The sequence below is a fragment of the Sus scrofa genome, chromosome X, assembly GCF_054392235.1.
Source record: "Sus scrofa isolate SSC_HxYL_T2T_F1_AM1 chromosome X, Sscrofa_HxYL_maternal_Yorkshire_Landrace_v2.0, whole genome shotgun sequence".
NCBI classification, from domain to species: domain Eukaryota; kingdom Metazoa; phylum Chordata; class Mammalia; order Artiodactyla; family Suidae; genus Sus; species Sus scrofa.
In genome coordinates, this window is record NC_139401.1 from 98,811,116 (window position 1) to 98,832,131 (window position 21,016).

Here is a 21,016-nt window from a genome sequence, read left to right on the forward strand (position 1 = left end):
ATAGCCATTTTGGTGAATGCGAAGTCATATCTCCTTGTTGCTTTGATTTGCATTTCCCTGATTTAGTGATATTGAGCAGCTTTTCATGTACCTGTTAGCAATACAGAGCCATCTGTATGTCTTCTTTGGAAGAATAGATCTTCTGTTCAATTTTTTATTGGGTTTTCTCTGATTTTGAGTCATAGGGTCTGTTTTTATATTTTGGATATTAACCCCTTGTAGGTCATATTATTGGCAAATATTTGCTCCCATTCCGTAGGTTATCTTTTCATTTTGTGGATGATTTACTTTGCTGTGCAAAAGGTTTTAAATTTAATTAGGCCCCATTTGTTTATGTTCACTTTTATTTCTTTTGCCTTAGGAGACATCCATAAAAATATTGATGCAATGTATGTCAAAGTATGCTCTACCTATGAGTTTTTCTAGCAGTTTTGTGGGTTCAGGTCTTACGTTTAGATCTTTAATCCATTATAAGTTTGTTTTTGTATATGGTGTGAGGAAATATTCTAATCTCATTGTTTAATATGTAGCTGCCTAGTTTTCCCAGCACCACTTCTTAAAGAGACTATCTTTTTTCCATTGTGTATTCTTGCCTCATTTATTGTAGATTAACTGACCACAGATGCATGGGTCTATTTCTGAACTATTCTTTTTTTTTTAATGTTAGTGGAGTATAGTTGACTTACAATGTTGTATTAGTTTTAGGTGTACAGCAAAGTGTATCAGTTATACATGTACATATATCCATTCTTTTTTCCCATATAGGTTATTACAGAATCTTGAGTAGATTTCCCTGTGCCATATAGTAGGTCCTTGGGTCCTTGTTATCTTTTTTGTATACAGTAGTGTGTGTATGTTAATCCCAAACTCCTAAACTATCCCTCCCCCCTACAGTTTCCCTTTTGGTGACCATTAAGTTTGATTTTGAAATCTGTGCGTTTGTTTCTGTTTTAAAAATAAGTTCTTCTGTATCAGTTTTATTAAATTCCACATTTTAAGATATTTGCCTTTGACTTCACTTAGTATGATAATTTCTACATTCATCCATGTTGTTGCAAATGACATATTTTATGGCTGAGTAACACTCCAGTGTGTGTGTGTGTGTGTGTACCATTTTTTCCCCACTTGTTTACTTTTGCTTGTCTTTTCATTATACAGATCCAAAAAATATTGCTGCAGTTTATGTCAAGGAGTGTTTTGCCTGTGTTTTCCTCTAGGATTTTTATAATATCCGGTCTTACATTTAGGTCTTTATTCCATTTTGAGTTTATTTTTGTGTATAGTGTTAGAGAATGTTCTCACTTCATGCATTTACATGTAGCTGTCCAGTTTTCTCAGCACCACTTATTGAAGAGTCTGTCTTTTATCCATTGTGTATTCCTGCCTCCTTTGTCATAGATTAATTGACCGTAGGTATGTGGGTTATTTCTGGGCTTTCTGTCCTGTTCCTTTTATTTATAGTTCTGTTTTTGTGTCACTACCATACTGTTTTGATGACTGTAGCTTTTTAGTATAGTCTGAGTGAGGGAGCGTGATTCTTCCAATTCTGATTTTCTTTCTCAAGATTGCTTTGACTATTCAGGGTCTTTCATGTTTCCATACAAATTAAAAAAAAATTTTTGTTCTAGTCCTGTGAAAAATGCCATTGGAATTTTGATGGGGAGTGCTTTGAAAATCTGTAGATTAGGGTAGGATAGTCACGTTGACAATATTGATTCTTCCAATCCAAGAACATGATATAGCTTTCCATCTATGTCATCTTTGATTTCTTTCATCAGTGACTTATAGTTTTTGGAGTCCAGGTCTTTTGTCTTCTTAGATAGGTTTATTCCTTGTTATTATTTCCTTAATTTCTCTTTCTGACCTTTCATTACTAGTGTATAGACATGCAACAGATTTCTGTGTATTAATTTTGTATCCTGCAACTTTACCGAATTCATTGATGAATTCTAGTAGTTTTCTGGTAGCATTTTTAGGATTTTCTATGTGTCGTATCATGTCATCTGCAAACAGTGACAGTTTCACTTCTTCTTTTCCAATTTGAATTCCTGTTACTTATTTCTCTGATTACCATGGCTTGGACTTCCAAAACTGTGTTGAATAAAAGTAAGAGTAGAAATCCTTGTCTTGTTTCTAATCTTAGAGGAGATGGCTTTCAGCTTTTTACCATTGAGTATGATGTTAGCTGTGGGTTTGTCATATATAGCCTTTATTATTTTGAGGTAAGTTCCCTTTATGTTCACTTTCTGGAGTTTTTTTTTTTTTTTTTTTTTTTTTTTTGCTTTTTAGGGCTGCACCTGCAGCATGCGGAGGTTCCCAGGCTAGGGGCTGAATTGGAGCTGCAGCTGCTGGCCTATGCCACAGCCACAGCAATGTGGGATCCAAGCCACATCTGTGACCTATACCACAGCTCACAGCAACGCTGGATCCTTAACCCACTGAGCGAGGCCAGGGATTGAACCTGCAACCTCATGGTTCCTAGTTGGATTTGTTTCTGCTATGCCACAATGGAAACTCTCTGGAGAGGTTTTTATTGCTATCATAAATAGATGTTAATTTAATCAAAAGCTTTCTATTGAGATGATCATATGGTTTTTATTCTTTGGTTTGTTAATGTGATGTATCCTGCTAGTTGATTTGCAGATATGGAAATCCTTGCCTCCCTTGGATAAATCCCACCTGACCATGGTGTATGATCCTTTTACTGTATTGTTGAATTTAACATCTGCTAGGATTTTGTTGAGGATTTTTGTGTCTGTTCATCAGTGATACTGGCCTGAAATTTTATTTAAAGTTAATTTTATTTTATGGTATCTTTGTCTAGTTTTGGTATCAAGGTGATGATGGCCTCATAGAGTGCATTTGGAAGTATTCCTTCCTCTGCAATTTTTTTGGACTAGTTTGAGAAGGACAGGTGTTAATTCTCTAAATGTTTGGTGGAATTCACCCAGACTTTTTTTGTTGATAATTTTTGTTTTTTGTCTTTTTAGGGCCACACCTGCAGCATATGGAGGTTCTCAGGCTAGGGGTCTGATCGGAGCTATTGCTGCCGGCCTACACCACAGCCACAGCCATGCCAGATCTGAGCTGCGTCTGCCACCTACACCAAGTTCATGGCAACACCGGATCCTTAACCCACTGGGCGAGGCCAGGGATTGAATTCACAACCTCATGGTTCCTAGTCAGATTCATTTCCGCTGTGCCATGACAGAAGCTCCTGTTGGCAGTTTTAAAATCAGATTCAGTTTCAGTACATGGAATTTATCTTTTCATATTTTCTTTTTTTTTTAGTTAATGTATAGTTGATTTACAATGTTGTGCCAATTTCTGCTATACAGAAAATTTTTTTCTGTAGTGGTCTTATCCCAGGAGATTGGATATCATATTTATATATGGATGATTTCCTACCTTTACTGTGTATTTGCCTTTACTGGTGAGCTTTTTCATCTCATAATTTTCTTGTTTCTAGTTGTGATCTTTTGTTTTCACCTGGACAAGTTCTTTTAACATTTGTTGTAAAGCTGGTTCCATGGTACTGAATTCTTTTAGCTTTAGCTTGTCTGTAAAGCTTCTGATTTCTCTATCAAATCTGAATGAAAACCTTGCTGGGTAGAGCATTCTTGTTTTTCCCTTTCATCACTTTAAATTTAAATGTATCATGCCATTCCCTTCTGACATGCAGAGTATCTGCTGAAAAATCAGCTTATAACCTAATAGAGATTCTGTTGTATGTTATTCATTGCATTTCCATTGTTGCTTTTAATATTTTCTCTTTATATTTAAATTTTGTCAGTTTGATTACTGTGTGTCTCTGTGTTCCTCTTTGGGTTAAACCTGCCTGGGTCTCTCTGTGTTCCCTAGACTTAGGTGACTATTTCTTTTCCCTTCTTGGGGAAGTTTTCCACTATTACCTCTTCAAATATTTTCCCAGGCCCTTTCTCTCTCTCTTCTGCCGGGACCTCTATAATGCAAATTTGATGCATTCAATGTTGTCCCATAAGTCTCTTAAACTGTCCTCCTTTCTTTTCATTCTTTTTCTTTATTCTGTTCCATGGAAGAGATTTCCCCTATTCTGTCTTCCAGCTCACTTATCCATTCATCTGCCTCTATTTGTTCTGCTATGGATTCCTTCTAGAGTATTTTTTTTTTCTTTTTATAGCCACACTTGCAGCATATGGAAGTTCCTGAGCTAGGGGTCAAATTGGAGCTGCAAATTGGAGCCTACACCACAGCCACAACAACACAGAATTCGAGCCACATCTGTGACCTGTGCCACAACTTGCAATGACAACTTAACTCACCGAGTGAGGCCAGGGATCAAACCTGCCTCCTCACAGACACTATGTTGGGTCCCTAACCCACTAAGCCACAATAGAAACTCTACTTTCTAGTGTATTTTTCATTTCAGTTATTGTATTCTTCAACCCTAGTTCTTTATGTTTTTTAATTCTTTGTTAAAAATTTCTTATAACTTCTCACACTGTGCATCCATTCTTTTTCTGAGATTTGGATCATCTTTATGATCATTACTCTGAAGTCTTTCCCTGGTAGATTGCCTGTCTCCACTTCACTTAGATTTTTTCTGGGGTTTTATCTTGTTCCTTTTTCTGGAACATAGTCCTCTGCAATCTCATTTAGTCTAAATTTCTGTGTTCATGGAGTCAGTTTCACAGGCTGCCGGATCTTAGTTTTCTTGTCTCTAGTGCCTGTTCCCTGGTGGACGGAGCTGGGTCTTGGCCCTCGGGTGGGCAAGGCCATGTCAGAGCATGTGTCTAGAAGTAACTATGTGTTCCAGGAAGTCTTTATGCAACCTGTCTGCTGATGGCTGTGGCTGTGTTTCTGCCCTGTTGGTTGTTTGGCCTGAGGTGTCTCAGCATTAGAACATACAGGCTGTTGGTTGGAGCCAGGTCTTGGTGCTGATGACCCAAGCAAGGTGTCTGCCTCCTTGAGAGTTCACATAGCTGAAAAATTCCCTAAATCTCCATCCACCAGTGTCCATGTGCATGGAGAGAGCTATAGCCACACCCTACCTCCCAAGGAGACCTTCCAAGACCAGCAAGTAGGTTCAGCCCAGGCTCCTATGAAGTCACTTCCTTTGCCCTGGGTTCTCATATGTGAGAGACTTTGTGTGTGCCCTCCGAGAATGGATTTCCTGCTTCCCCCAGTCCTGTGGAGCCCCTGCAATCAAGCCCTGGTGGCCTTCAAAACCAAATGCTTTGGGGGCTTCTTCCCCTGTTGCCAGATCCCCAGGCTGGGGAGCATGATGTGCGGGTCTCAAGAACTCTCACTTCTATGGGAGAAGTTCGGTTGTATAATCATTCTACAGTTGTGGATCACCTACTCGAGGGGTATGGGATTTGATTATATCACGAGTGGACCCTTCCTACCATCTTGTTGTGGTTTCTTCCTTATACCCTTGGATGTAGAATATCTTTTTTGGCAGATTCCAGTCTTTCTTATCAATGGCTATTCAGCAGTTAGTTGTGTTTATGGTGTGCTCAGGAGAGGAGGTGAGCACAAGTTCCTTCTACTCTGCTATCTTGAAAAGTTCAACATATCCGTGTATTAATTTTGTATCCTGCAAATTTGCTGAATTCATTGATTTGGTTCTGATAGTTGTTGGGTGGAGACTTTAGGGCCTTCTATATAAGGGATCGTGTCATCTGCAAATAGTGACATTTTACTTCTTCCCATCCAATTTGGATGCCTTGTATTTCTGTTTCTTGTCTGATTTCTGTGGCTAGAATTTCCAGTACTATGTGAAAGAGTGGAGAGAGTGGGCATCCTTATCTTGTTCCTGAATTTAGAGAAAGGCTTTTAGCTTTTTATTGCTAAATATGATGTTAGCTGTGGATTTGTCATAAATGGCCTTTATTGCATTGAAATATGTTTCCTCTGTACCCACTTTGAGAGTGTTTATCATGAGTGGATGTTGAACTTTGTAAAATGCTTCTTCTGTGTCTATTGAGGTGGTCATGTGATTTTAATCCTTCCTTTTGTTAATGCAGTATATCACACTGATTGATTTGCAAATGTTAAACCATCATTGTGTCCATGAACTAAATCCAGCTTGATCATGATAATATGATCCTTTTTCTTTCTTTCTTTCTTTCTTTTTTTTTTTTTCTTTTTAGGGTTGCATCCATGGCATATGGAAGTTCCCAGGCTAGGGGTCAAATCAGAGCTGCAGTTGCAGGCCTATGCCACGGCCACAGCAACATGGGATCCAAGCCCTGGTTGCAGCCTACACCACAGCTCACATAGTAGTATGCTTGTGTTCCTTTCTTTTCAGTTTTTGCATATGTATTGTAGGTTTTTGATATGTGGTTACCATGGGGTTCATTTATGTTGAACTATAATTATATCTACTTGATTTAAACTTGGAGTCAGGGAGTTCCTACCGTGGCACAGCGGAAACGAATCTGACTGGGAACCATGAGGTTGAGGGTTTGATCCCTGGCCTCACTCAGTGGGTTAAGGATCTGACGTTGCCATGAGCTGTGGTGTAGGTTGCAGATGTGGCTTGGATCCTCCATTGCTGTGGCTGTGGTGTAGCCTGGAAGCTGTAGCTCCAATTGGACACCTAGTCTGGGAACCTCCATATGCCATGGGTTCGGCCCTAAAAAAGAAAAAAAAACAAAACAAAAAAAAACAAAACTTGGAGTCAATTAAGTTCAAACACATTCTAAAAGATCTACTTTTTTTATTCCCCTCCCTACATTTTGTTTTTGATGTCATATTTTATGTCTTCAATCTTATCCCTTTAAAGTTTATTGTAGTTAGTTGCTTTTACAATTATTTTTGTCCTTTATTCTACATACTGACTTATTGAAGTGTTTGATCCTCAGTCCTTACTATATATTTGCCTCTCCTAATGGGATTTTCCCTTTCCTATAGATTCTTCTTTTCCATTTAGAGAAGACCTTCCACATTTCTTTTAGGGTAGATTTAATATTGATGAACTGTTAGTTTTTGCTTGTCTGAGAAGTTTTTTTATACCTCCTATTCTAAATAATAATCTTGCTGGATAGAATATTTAGGTTGCAGGATTCCCCCTTTGAGAACTTGAATATGTCATGTCTCTCCCTCCTGGCATACAAGGTTTCTGCAGAGAAATCAGCCGATAGCCTTATGGGGATCTCCTTGATTATGATTCTTGCTTTTTTGCTGCCTTTAGAATTCACGGTCACTTTTGCCATTTTAACTATGGTATGTCTTGGTGTGGGTCTGTTTGGGTTCATCTTGTTTGGGACCTTCTGTGATTCCTATATCTGGATATCTGTCTCCTTCTTCAGATTTGGGGAGTTTTTGGGCAGAATTTCTTCAGATACAGTTTTGATCCCCTTTTCTCTCTCTCCTCCTTGTGGAACCCCTATAGTGAAAATGTTTGGATGCTTAATGTTGTCCCAGAGATCTCTTCAGTTGCTCTCCTTCTTTAAAATTTGTTTTTCTTTCTGCTCTTCTGATTGGGTGGTTTCCATTAGTCTGTCTTCAGATCACTTATATGGTCCTTTGTCTCACTTTGCTTGCTATTCATTCCTTCTAGTGTGTGTTTTATTTTAGCCATTGAACTATTCGTTTCTCTCTCTTTCTCTTTGCTTTTCAGGGCTGCATCTGCAGCATGTGGAAGTTCCCAGGATGGGGGTCAAATCTGAGCTGTAGGTGCTGGCCTACCCCAAAGTCACAGCACTGCAGGATCTGAGCTGTGTCTGTGACCTACACCACAGTGCATGTCAACACCAGATCCTTAACCTACTGAATGAGACCAGGAATTGAACCCACATCCTCATGGATCCTGGTCGGGTTTGTAACCCAATGAGCCACAATGGCAACTCTGAAGTACTCATTTTTGATTGGATCTTTTTCTGTGTTTTCTAGATCCTTGTTGAAATGTTCATTATTTAGATGTGTTCACTATTGAGATGATTTTTTTCCCGAATTCAATTAAGCATTTTTATTATAAATATTTAAAATTCTTTACCTGGTAAATAGTTTATTTCTGTTTCATTATTTTTTTCCAGGGGTTTTCTCTTGCTCTTTCAACTGAAGAGTAGTTATTCCATGTTTTCACTTTGCTTAACTTTCTTGCCTCTTTGCATTTAGGCGAAACAATCATCTATTTCAGTCTAGAAGGTGGTTTTTTTTTTTTTTTTTTTTTCCTGTTGGACTGCTCCTATACAGACTGCGTGTGTCTGATGCCTTTGGTGGGAGAGCTGGATTTGATGTGAACACAAGTCACATCTTTTCTCAGGGTGTCCTTGGTTGCTGATGTGGCCGGAGTTGTAAGGGCTAGAGCTGGTGCTGGGGGTGAGGCAGGACTTCCTCTTTGCTTACTGACTCTCACCATCCTGTCAGGGGCGGGGTCTGCTCCCAAGCTGCTGGGCCAGAAACCTTGAGGGTGGGGCTTGAGCGAGCTCTGTTCCCTTTAAGTCGGTGTGTTTTCCCTCTTCCTGCACCGGGACCTTTGCCCCAGAGGAGGGGAGTGCTGAAGCGAGTGGGGCCTGTGCACTGACAGAGGTCCAATGTACTGCCTGTATAGATGTCTGTGGCTCTGCTCAGACATAGCCCCAGGTGCAGATCCCTTTTGTCCCTCACAGCCTCCGCCACCCCCACCCTGTTATGGAACCGCTCTACAGGACTGACGGTGCCTATGTGGAATCTCCGTGTATATTGGAAGGTTAGCTGTGGTATAGCGGCTGCTGTCAGAGATCCGGGGGGCTTCTGAGGCATCGCTTGAGTAAGAACTAAGAATCGCTCTGCTCTGGGACTGGGTCGCCCCTGTGTACCATGGTCAAATCTTTTCCCCTGTCATAGGCACCCCATATCCAGTGTGGCACTATGGCATGAGTTGAGCAGCCAATAGGGCTTATCTTCTCCACATAGGGCCCCAGGACTGGGACACCCAGTCTGTGACTTGACCTGCGTGCTCCCCAGGGCACGTATCTACCCATACAACTGCCCTCTTCCTCTGAGCCCCCTCCCAGAGGCATAGGTCTCACTCCTAGCACTTTTCCTCCCTTACTACCTAATTATGTGCGGATTGTTCTTGTAGCCTTGGTTGTATGGGAGTCCTCCTGCCAGTTTGCAGTTAGTGAGAACTTTCTACATATAGATGTATTTTTGATGTGTTTGGTGGAGGGAGGTGGGCTCCATATCCCCATCTTGATCTCTTCTCTCTCACTTTCCTTTCTTATAGTACTCATTGTTAGTTGGTTCCAGACCTATCCTCTCTACTAGATTAAAAGATTTTGAAGGATGGAGGCTACATCTCAGTGATGTTTTATCCTCTGTGCTTAGCACATAGTAGGTACTCTGTGAACATTTATGGAATGAGTATATTGAACTATATTCAGCCCTTACCATACCTGTCTCCCAGGAATGTTTTCTTATGTTTTTGAAGCTGTGACCTGAAAGTATGTTAAAATGTGTACGTATTAAACTAGTGAAGGTTAACAAAATAGAAACAGATTGACAGATACAGAGAACTAGTGGGGAGAGTGGTTACTAGTGGGGAGAGGGATGGGAGAAGGACAAAATAGGGGTAGGGGATTAAGAGGCATAAACTACTATGTATAAAATAAATAAGCTACAAGTACAAAACAGGGAACATAGCCAACATTTTATAATAACTATAAATGGTATATAACCTTTAGAATTGTGAGTAACCGTGTTGTATACCTGAAACTTGTATAATATTGTATATTAACTATACATCAATTTTACAAAAAAATCGAAAAAAAATGTGTATGTAATGCTGAGAAGGCAGTTTGGAACCAGCAGTATTCTGGCATGCTTTTAGAATAGGGTGATCTACAAGGAAGATATGCTGTGGTGTCTCAGGTATCTCAGATTTTTTCTGGCCCTGAGATTCTGTGACCTTTTCATTTCACCTTAGAGTGTGTTATTTGTGGGGCACAAACCCCACAGAATCTGAGAGCTTTGATATACAAATCTTTGTTAAGCCCTATTGGAAAATTTGTTGTTCAAAGTGATTTCTTTTTTCATTTACTTGCAGTTTACAAAATAACCCTTAGAAATATAGTCAACCACTGGAAAGAAAATTATTGAAGTCCATCATCAGCAAAAATGGGAGAGTGAGGGCTTCTCAAAATTCTGCCCATAATAGAGATGAATTGGCAGAAATAATCAGAATCAATTTTCAGAACTCTGAAAATTAACCAAAGGCTTGTACCAATCTGGGGAGTATTTATTTTTTTAATAAAGAACAGCTGCATTTTTTTTTTTTGTCTTTTTACTATTTCTTTGGGCTGCTCCCACGGCATATGGAGGTTCCCAGGCTAGGGGTCGAATCGGAGCTGTAGCCACTGGCCTACGCCAGAGCCACAGCAACGCGGGATCCAAGCCGCGTCTGCAACCTACACCAGAGCTCATGGCAACGCCGGATCGTTAACCCACTGAGCAAGGGCAGGGACCGAACCCGCAACCTCATGGTTTCTAGTCGGATTCGTTAACCACTGCACCACGACGGGAACTCCCTGCATTTTTATAAAAATAGTGAGCTTTGTGGCATTTTCACTTGACCTTTGTTTTCCAGCTTTACAGTAGCGTTGAAAATCCACAGCCTGCAATCACAGGGACAGCCAGCAGCCTGGTAGCTACCGGAGGACACAGAATAGGGTTGGAGCTCCTGTAAAGTCTCATTTCTAGAGAATTGTCATTATTTGCTTTGTCTGGTGGTTCCTTGGCAGATCTCACATGCAAGACTTGTATTTATTTGCCCTGACTTAGAGGTGCAGAAAGCTTTCCATCCAGGGCTTTTTTGGAAACGGTTAGAGGCAATTGATTAATTTCACAGATGTTTGAGGAATAGATAACCAACAAATTTTAAAGGAAAACCTAGGGAATAATATGTCCATTGGGGCTTTGAAAAGTTGGGGCATATTCCTTCAGGAATCTAGAAGACCATATGCATGTTCAGGGCTATGTGCATGCCCAAGGTTGTATGCATGCTCAGGAAAGACCTGAGAAGGCCCTATAGCTCTCATTCTGGCTGACCTTGAGCTCTGTACCAGCAGAAAGGGAAGACTAAGGCAGAGTTAATCAACTGCCTGGCTGACTGTTGAAGGCATGCCCCAATGTGTACACAGAGCCCCTTGGCTAAGACTGGAAGACTTTTTGGTTCCAGGACTTTAGGGGAATCTTTTTTTTTTTTTCCAATTATGGACTATGAAGCTAACTCTGTAGAGATTTCTGTGCAATGATTATTAAAGTAGAATGGAACAGAGTGAAGCCTGTTGTCCATCAGACCTTGTAGAAACTAATTCTTGGTCTACCAAGCTGCAGTATTTGTAAAGTCCCCATGTCTTTAAACAGGCTGACAAGAGCAAGCAACTCATATGGGGCTGATGTCTTGTTTTGTTAGTTTTAAGCCAAGACAGAAGTAGTTTATGAAATTAAAAATATTGCCATGAGAAGTGATTCTTTTGGAAATGCCATTTCATTTCTGCACCTCAACCACAGCCCAGGTGGTTTCTTCATTTCTCTGAGTTCTTCTTGTGGGATACCCATTCCTCTTTCCTCCCCAGACTCCCTGTGTATACGTTCCCCGTTCCCCGTATTACTGCTCTTTGCTTGGGTTAATCTCATCTTCTGCCCTGACTTTCATCTGGTTCAACCAGGTAGCTTTCAACTCAGGCTGGGTGTGGCCTGCCACGCTGCTTTCTAGGAGTCTAAGAGGAGAGTCAGGAAGAATAGGGACTGTAAGGCCCTCTTTGCTGGCCTGGGAGGGGCAGTAGAGCAAGAGGAAAATTCTTTGGCTACCATTTTGGTCAGAGCCATCTCAGATGAAGCAGTGCAGTTCTCACAGGCTTTAAGGGGCAGTACTCCTTTGACTAGATAGCTGGGCAATGACTCACTGAGACAGAGTTGGCGATAGAGAAATTTTTTTTTTCCAGTCACTACTAAAAAAAGACCCAAGGCTTATATGCATCCATGCTGTACATTTATCCAGTGCCACCCTTCCCCATCCAGTAGGAGGTTGCCTTTTCCCCACACTCCTCTCAGGCTACTGATTTGCTGACACTTTTCTCTTGTCTAGGCTACACTGGATATTCATTTATCCTGATTTCTCTTGCCTGCGAGGGGTGGGAAGGTACACGGTGTGATTTACGCCACCTCAGTCCTCCACCTCCTGGGGATGGCCTGACCTGGATGATCATTTTTAGCCTGGTATTTCCTGGGCACAGGCCAGGGGCCGAGGCCAGTGGCAGAAAGGCTAAGACTACACAGGCTCCCTGGCAGATTCGGCAGTGACGAGTTTTCACTGGGGAATGAAATGGCAGTCTCATCTCTAACTCCTCTTGGTTTGAAAGACTGCCAGGGCCATGACCTTAATGATGAAAACATCTTGAGGAGAAAGGCTACTTCAACCCCCAAAAGGTTGGGCTTCTGTAAAATATGCTTCAAGAAGGGCCGTGTCCCTGGGAAGCTGTGTTTCTAAAATGCTAACTTCAAACAAATCATAACTTCATCTTATACAAACCATACAAAGTATAACTCCAACCTCCAAGCAAGTAATCTGTCTTCACGACCAGATAAGACTCATTTATACTTCAGAATGTTCATTTCAGTGAAAACAGCATGCTCCTGCCTTAGAAAGCAAAGCCCAAGGGAAACACTTTGTCCTTTCAAGTGAGCTAAACACATCCCACAAATGCATTTTTTTTTTTTTTTGATAGGAAAGTATTCCCTTGGCGCTCTTAGAGGCTGATCTGGGAGAGTCCCTGTAGCTACTGTAGTTGCACAGACATGGCCCCTTCTCTCTCCATGCTCCCCTCCACATAGGGGCTGGGGAGCCCTCAGGAGCTGAGAGATGGATGTGTGTATTGGGTTGTCTCAGCTTTGAACTTGAAATATGGTTTGCGATTGAAATAACACCATAAACTATGAAATGTACTATCAACTTGATTTGTCTGGTTACAGCTTAGGATTTTTCTGGGCTGGTTTGGAAACTTAATTACTACCTACAATTATTATTTCTCTCAGAAAATTACTCAAAGAGAACTTTTGCAATAAGGCCCCTTTATAAGTCATTGTTTTTTGGTTTTTTTTTTGTTTTGTTTTGTTTTTGTCTTTTTAGGGCTGCACCTGTGGCACATGGAGGTTCCCAGGCTAGGGGGTCGAATTGGAGCTGTAGCCACTGGCCTACACCACAGCCACAGCAATGCAGGAACCAAGCTGGGTCTGAGACCTACACCACAGCTCACAGCAACACCAGATCTCTAACCCAATGAGTGAGGCTAGAGATCGAACCCACATCCTCATGGATACTAGTCAGATTCGTTTCCGCAGAGCCACGACAAGAACTCCTATAAGTCAGTCTTGACTCTTAGCAAACCATTTACCCCCACAGGTGGTGCAAAAGTGAATTTTACGTCATCCCACATTACATGGCTCTAAGTTCTGAGAGTGTGGCCTGTGAACTTAGGAAGATAAAGTTATATTTCATTTGATGATTTTCTTTTGAGAGATAACCATAGTTATTTGTGAATCCCAGGAACAAGGAACAAGGTATATTTATCAGCAGCTTCAAGATCCTTCTTTGCAGAAGTTAGAAGTGAATAAAATGACAGTGAAAGTACTGTTAAAATATCTGGTCTTCCAGATAAAATATAACGTTTTCACAGTTGTATAATCTTCAGGCTTGTCATAGCCCCCTTCTAAGCCACTGGCCACTAAAACCCTTGCAATATTTTCTGTGACATGGCCAGGGGTTGCATATGAAGACATTATTATATCTCCTTGTTACACTAGGAAAAGTTAAAAAGTGGCTATTTATGAAGAAAGCCTCATTGGGGGGAAAAAAAGTTTAATAAAAAATTTTTTTTTTGTCTTTGTCTTTTGAGGGCCGCACCCACGGCATATGTAGGTTCCCAGGCTAGGGGTTGAGTCGGAGCTGTAGCTGCCAGCCTACACCACAGCTACAGCAACTCGGGATCTGAGCCGTGTCTGTGACCTACACCACAGCTCATGGCAACACCGGATCCTTAACCCACTGAGTGGGGCTGGGGAATCGAACCCACGTCCTCATGGATGCGCGTCAGATTTCATTTCTGCTGAGCCACGATGGGAACTTCTTGCCATAACTTTGAACAAGATATTATTCAGAGATGGTGCCAAATGGGACCATGAGAAAGGGAGGGTCAGAATAGGTGGTCAAGAGAAAATCCCACTACTAAAGGATTTCGAGGCCTTGGGAGTGTCTTTGGAGGATTTGCTCCCATTAGATTTGAGTTGGTGACCTTTTACCTTCAGGGCAAAGGTAATAATTAGTAAACCACAGCAGCAAGCCCCCTCTATTAAATTTTGCTTTAAGTTTCTTTCCTTTTCTTTCAGTTTTATCCAAGTATGAAAACCAGATTACTATTTTCAATGACTACCTAGAAGACTTTCCAGATACAGATGAGCTGGTATGGATCTTGGGAAAACAGCATCTTCTAAAAACAGGTAAGGTTTGGTAGCATCTATCTGTGAGAATCCAAATGAGGTGGGTGTCCCAGGTTAAGGTCCTATCCTGTTTTCCTTCTTGGGGTGATAAGTGTTACTGCTACTCCCAGGCCAATTTACCTCGAAGCCAGAGGAGTTTAAGCCTCAGGCCCCTTCCTTGCACACAAAGTCCCTTCCAAGGCCTTGAGAGGCCCTAGCAGTGTGTTCACATGGTCATAGGCATTTGCACAATTTGAAAAGGTCATATTTTTTTTCTTAAAGGAGAATCCCTGAATTCTGTTAGCCTCAGGTTTCAAAAAACATGGACGTGCTCTTGGTATCACTAACCAGTATCTAGTCTTTAATGACTGGGCTACATACTTCTGATTCCTCTCATGTCCTTCTCTGTCTAGATGAGAAACACTGCTTCCCAGGGGACTTCTCAACAGCCCAGGGCAATCAGAAACAATATCAGACCCTGAGAAGTCTTTTTGTCATTTTAAAGCATTTGCCGACTGCAGCACTGTGTCCGTTTAGTCTGATTCTGTATAGGACTTTTTGCCACTGCAGCTACATGGAAAGGAGGCTTGGATTTTGCTTCCTCGCCCTTCATTCTTATCAATTGGGAACAACCTTTTAACCTGAATCTGCTAACAACCCAGAGCTTGGAGAGACGCAGTTCTGATTTTTGTATCCGAGGAGAGCTCCCCTTTGGAGGCCCTAGCATGGAGGGAGGGACAAGAAGAAGCGGAACAAAAGGCAGGAGAGGAAGTTAGCATCTTCTACCTCCATCGGAGTCTGGCTTCACCCTTGTCATGGGAGAATCCTGAATAGTGGAGTGCTAGCAATTAGGAGACCTTTTGTGTTCAGACTCTTCTCCCACCTCGGATAAGTCGCTTTCTCTTCTGGATCTGGCCTCCAGGGACTGGAGATTATTTTTTTTTCTAGTTCTGCACTCTATGGCAACAGGGATCTCCCAAGTGGCCAATATGCCCATATTCCAAGGTCAAGTTGAAAATGCCTTTCAGAGTGCAATTATTATTAAAATGTCTCTGCAACTTCTCCCGGCCTTTCTAGCATAGGGGCAAGCTGGGGAGCATAGAGATTATCAGAGGAAGGAGTGCCTGGTGTGAGCTCATGAGGGAAGGGGATATGATAACAGTTAGCATTTACCGCAGGCTGACAGCATACTACTGTACCATGTCAACACTTTCCACGTGGTATTCTCTTGCTGAATACTCACATCTCGATGGAGTAGGTACTATCATTTCCCCCATTTTATAGATGAGGAAACTGAAGCTCAGAGGGTTCCGGTGACAAGGCCGGCCACTCAGTAGGTCAATGGCAGAGTCAGGGTTCAAACACAGGCAGAGTATGATTCCAGAGGTTTTACTCCTTTTCACATCTGCTTCCCATAATGTGCTAGACACTGGGGACATGGAGGGGAAGGAAGGTCCAGACAGTTTAGCTTTCTGATTTGCTCAAAGGCAAGATGAGAGAAAATAGAGGCTATTGGCTAAAATTGAATTGCCTTTTCTTCTTTTATAAGTGCAATGGCTGTAAGTTCTATACGGAATACAGATAATGGATGTGTTGTTGAGAAAGGGGAGACAGGAGACTGAGAAAGACACAACCACATCTAAGATGGACATGTGGAAGCCATATTTGTGGCCATCAAAGTAAATTTATGCCATAAAATATTATAAGAACACAAGCTTTGAAAAATATATATAAAAGCTTTTTTTTTTTTTTTTTTTGTCTTTTCAGGGCCTCACCCATGGCATATGGAAGGTCCCAGGCTAGTGGTTGAATCGGAGCTGTAGCTGCCAGCCTACACCACAACCACAGCAATGTCATATCTGAGCTGTATCTGCAACCCACACCACAGTTCATGGCAATGCCGGATCCTTAACCCACTGAGCAAGGCTGGGGATCGAACCCACGTCCTCATGGGTACCTGTTCTTTTTTTTTTTTTTTTGTCTTTTTAGGGCTGCACCGAGGCATATGGAGGTTCCCAGGCTAGGGGTCCAATCGGAGCTATAGCCGCCAGCCTACACCAGGGCCACAGCAACACGGGGTCCAAGCTGCATCTGCGACCTACACCACAGCTCATAGCAATGCCAGATCCTTAACCCACTGAGTGAGGCCAGGGATCGAACCTCCATCCTCATGGATGCTAGTTGGGTTCGTTAACCACTGAGCCATGATGGGAACTCCACCTTGTTGAGTTCTTAACCCACTGAGCCACAGTGGGAACTCCCAAACATTTGTGATGTTATATTTCCATATAGATTACAAATGCCAGTTGTACTAAGTAGTATTGGTAAGTTTCTTACACATTTCATTTGTTCAGCAGGGACATCTCCTTTTTCATTAAGCATTTGTGTGTGTGCTCACATGCACGCAACCCATCCTGAGTTTTAGATAACAGACAGTGGGTGCTGATGAGAGACCCCACCAACCATCATCATTCAGGCGGGGGCTGATTGCCTTGTTAGTGGGTTATCCAGGATCCTTGCTTTTCCTGGCCCTTGTCTTTAGGCCATGACCCAAGGGTTAAGTACCTGCCAAGGCTATGGAGCTTAGTGAGAAGGAGAGACAGGAACCACTAGCATCACTGTACCAGCCAGTAAATAGCTCTGGTCACAACAGAGGTGGGAGGAAATGCTGGCATTATTTGCTTCAAATGAGATTGGGTTTCCTACGAATTTCCCTTAGCCTCATAACAATGGAATTGACTGATTATTTGAAAATAAGTTTGCTGCTGACTCAGTAATCAAAGGCAGATATCTTTTGATGGGATATGGTGATTTAATTTTAATCTCACATTTAATTACAGAAAAATCTAAGCTGTTGGCTGATATAAGTGCTCGTCTGTGGTTTACATACAGAAGGAAATTTTCACCAATTGGTAGGTATATCATTTGTTGTATTGGGCTTTCTTCCTTGTAGATAGCATGCCTGAGGTTATCAGTGACTTCACAGAAACCTCAGAATTAACAGCTCACTATGGCGAAGAATTTAATTTGGGGGAGTAGTTAAGTCTTATGCTTTTATCTAGAAGTTTCATTGCCAAAGAACAGCAACTTGTATGGTTCTACGGTGTTAATGTGTAATGCCATTATACTTTTGAGCTCACCTCAAGTGTTCAGATACTTAGAAGTATTATTTTACTTCAAAGATCCAGGAAAGAGTCAAACTTTTCATTTGGATGATATCAAATTACAACCCTCTACTTTGTAGAGCTACTGGATTATTAAAGGTGACTGTACCTTCAAGGAAAGAAAATAATTCCTTTGCTTTTTTCCTCCTATTGATGAAAACATCTTAACACTGGGAGATGAATTATAATGGGAATTTGCTTGGAACTAATTCTAGGCAGCTGCTGTCTAGGAAAAAAAGGATAGTTCAATAAGCTAAGTGAATAGGGTCTCTCCAGAGAAAATTTGTAAAATGTTTGCAAGTAGGGGGACCTCTTCTTAGTCTCGTGGTCCTGTAGGAAAAGTGTCACCAAACCTAAATGTTGGAAGCTCTTCTCCTAAGATGAAACCAGTCTGACTGATTTTGGGTTCAGGACTGGATCTGGTATCTGGAGTGAAATCAACCTTTCTGATAAGTGCAACAAATGAAGTTCACACAGACATTTTTATTTCCCCTCTCCACAGGAAGTAGCTGAGCAAAATAAGCAAAAGAACAATCTTTAGTACCCAATGATTCTAAACTGTTAACTTTTTCCGGGTGAAGAGATCTTTGAAAGATTTGAAAACATTTGCAATTCAACTCTGACAATGTCTTGACAGTAGATGATCTCTTCTTCATGTGGGCCTCACTGCATCTTTTCCATACATACCTGGCCTGTAATTCCGCCACTTGCAAGAGCCAAAGGACTCCCCTTCCAGCTCACGAGTTGGCTCAACCCTCCTCATCTTGCTGTAGCAACTCCCCTTCAGTCCCCACAACAAAAGGAAAGGAGCGGCCACTTTGGCCCACTTCTCTTACATGGTTGGTGCCCCCCCTCCCCCTTTAGAGTAAGTCTTGTGAAGCTGTGCTTATGGCGTACTTTTCCACTTCCACGTTGGGAAAGGAAAGCAATGAAAGCAGAATGCCTTCTCTGCCTTCCAAGGTATCCGATTTCATTGTTGCCTTGAAAAAGGATACTGAGCTCACCCTGGCCACACTTCTGGGATTTTCGTTACATCAGGTGTTCTTAAAATGCAACCCATTGTCTTCTTAACAGTTCATGGCAACACCGGATCCTTAACCCACTGAGCGAGGCCAGGGATCGAACCTGCCTCCTCATGGATACTAGTCAGATTCGTTTCCGCTGAGCTATGACGGGAGCTCCTGGAAGGCTCTTGACTGGTCTAAATAGACATTATGAAGGTCTGACCGGCAGGAAGGACAATGCACAACGGAGGAAAGAGTCCTAGATGAGGCATCAGAAGACTAGTCTCTAGTTACCTAATCCAAGTCTCATCTGTAGACAGGGTGTAATAGCTCACACCCTGCCTGCTCTCAGTGGATATTGTAAGAATTAAATGAATTGACAGAACATTGTAAATCAATTATAATAGAAAAAATAAAAATCTTAAAAAAATTAAATTAATGAGAGAGTATCTGTGAATGTGTTCTACAGCTCATTCAGGACAATGTAAATATTTGGTGTTATGAGTGTGGTCATAACTAAAAATACTATTCATAAATTAGAAATGTACTACTACATCTTTTTTTTTTTTTTTTTTTTTGGCTGCACCCATGGCATACAGAAATTCCTGGGCCAGAGGTAAAACCTGCACCACAGTGGCAACCTCCGCCACAGCAGTGACAGGGACGGATCCTTAACCTGCTGAGCCACCAGGGAATTCCAGAAATGTACTACATTTTTAAATGTTCTGTCAATTCATTTAATTCTTACAATATCCACTGAGAGCAGGCAGGGTGTGAGCTATTACACCCTGTCTACAGATGAGACTTGGATTAGGTAACTAGAGACTAGTCTTCTGATGCCTCATCTAGGACTCTTTCCTCCATTGTGCATTGTCCTTCTTGCCGGTCAGACCTTCATAATGTCTATTTAGACCAGTCAAGAGCCTTCCAGGAGCTCCCGTCATGGCTCAGCGGAAACGAATCTGGACTAGTATCCATGAAGAGGCAGGTTCGATCCCTGGCCTCGCTCAGTGGGTTAAGGACCTGGCGTTGCTGTGAACTGTGGTGGAGGTCACAGACGTGGCTCAGATCTGGCGTGGCTGTGGCTGGCAGCTACAGCTCCAATTGGACCCCTAGCCTGGGAACCTCCATATGCCACAAGTGCGGCCCTAAAGAGACCAAAAAAAAAAAAGAAAAAAAAAAGAAAAAAAAAGAAAGAAAAAGAAAAAAAAAAAAAGAGAGTCTTCCAGATTTCTTTGACCATTTTGATGATCACCTTTGGTAACATTTATTCCTTAATTTTTTAAGGTAAGATTGCTGCCCCTGAGAAGTGAGTCATGGAGAGCCAGGTTTTGTCAGGCCAATGATGACATGGCACAGACTTAAGTGTTGCCAGTCATCTACCAAAATTGCACGCATACCTAGAGGTCTCTAAGCAGAAAATATAAGGGGCAGGTTTTGTTCACTTGTCTGTTTTGCCTTTAGCCATAGAACCCATTTTGGTTAACTCAGCATCATCTTTGCACAATCCACCCTGTAACGAACCCTGTTGACTATCTGGCTGTATCTCTTGCCTCTCTGTTCAGAGTATATGTGCCTGTCTTGTCTTGTCCAATTCCCCCAATAATGCTGATGGTTCAGGAAAGGGCGATTTAAGGAACTCACATTCATTCCCATTCCTTTTGCCAACAGGGGGAACGGGCCCTTCGTCCGATGCTGGCTGGGGATGTATGCTCCGCTGCGGACAGATGATGCTGGCTCAAGCCCTTATCTGCAGACACTTGGGAAGGGGTGAGTTAAATTTGTTCTTGAAACCGATTCAGAGACCTCTGCTGTTGCACGCACTCACTGCCGGTGGTTTAGCGCTGGCACCAAGGCAACAGAGCTTCAGGTCCTGAAGTGCTCTCCGAAAGCCCAAGTGGTGGGGCTGACAAGTTGACAGAACCTCTCACGAGAAGGAAACAGCTGGCGTTTCCTTGTGACTCACCAAGCCAGAGAGTTCTTTTCCTGGGACAGAATTGAACATCGAGGCAGGTACATCATTTAGAGTTTCCATCTTTGCTATTGTTCGCGTGAGTCCTTAAACAGGTCAGATAACAGAGGGGTCAGGAAGAAGGGTGTGGTGCTAAGTCTGTTTTTTGACCTCATTTAAAATATCTGCCTGGTGAAGGATGTCAGTACCCTGAAGGAAGTGCCTAATGAGGGAGTTGGTGCTATTTTAGTTTGGGGTCACTGCCGATGTCCATTTGATGGCGAAGGAATCTAAATTAGCTTCCCCAGGAGGCTGCTTCATTCAGAACCTTCTGGTCATCATTGTTGGAACTCTTGAGTCTTGCTCTCTTAAGATATGTGTGAGCTTCCCTGTGGGCAGCTGTAGGCTGACCTTTTTGGATACCAGTTCAGGTACTTGGGTGAAGGTCTGGT

General features: G+C 42.0%; 1 protein-coding gene across 5 annotated transcripts in view; it reads left to right on the forward strand.

The window, feature by feature from the left end:
- The window catches only part of ATG4A (autophagy related 4A cysteine peptidase), an 87,493-nt gene that overhangs the window by 41,547 nt on the left and 24,930 nt on the right, over positions 1-21,016 (forward strand). For 4 of the 5 annotated variants that reach the window (XM_085008146.1, XM_021079700.2, XM_021079699.2 and 1 more), the window contains 3 exons: positions 14,356-14,466; positions 17,286-17,357; positions 20,285-20,383. In XM_085008146.1, coding sequence (XP_084864272.1) covers positions 14,356-14,466; positions 17,286-17,357; positions 20,285-20,383 — 282 coding nt within the window. Of the gene's footprint in view, positions 1-8,521; positions 8,678-14,355; positions 14,467-17,285; positions 17,358-20,284; positions 20,384-21,016 lie in introns of those variants that run through there. The other variant, XM_085008148.1, reaches the window with a different exon arrangement.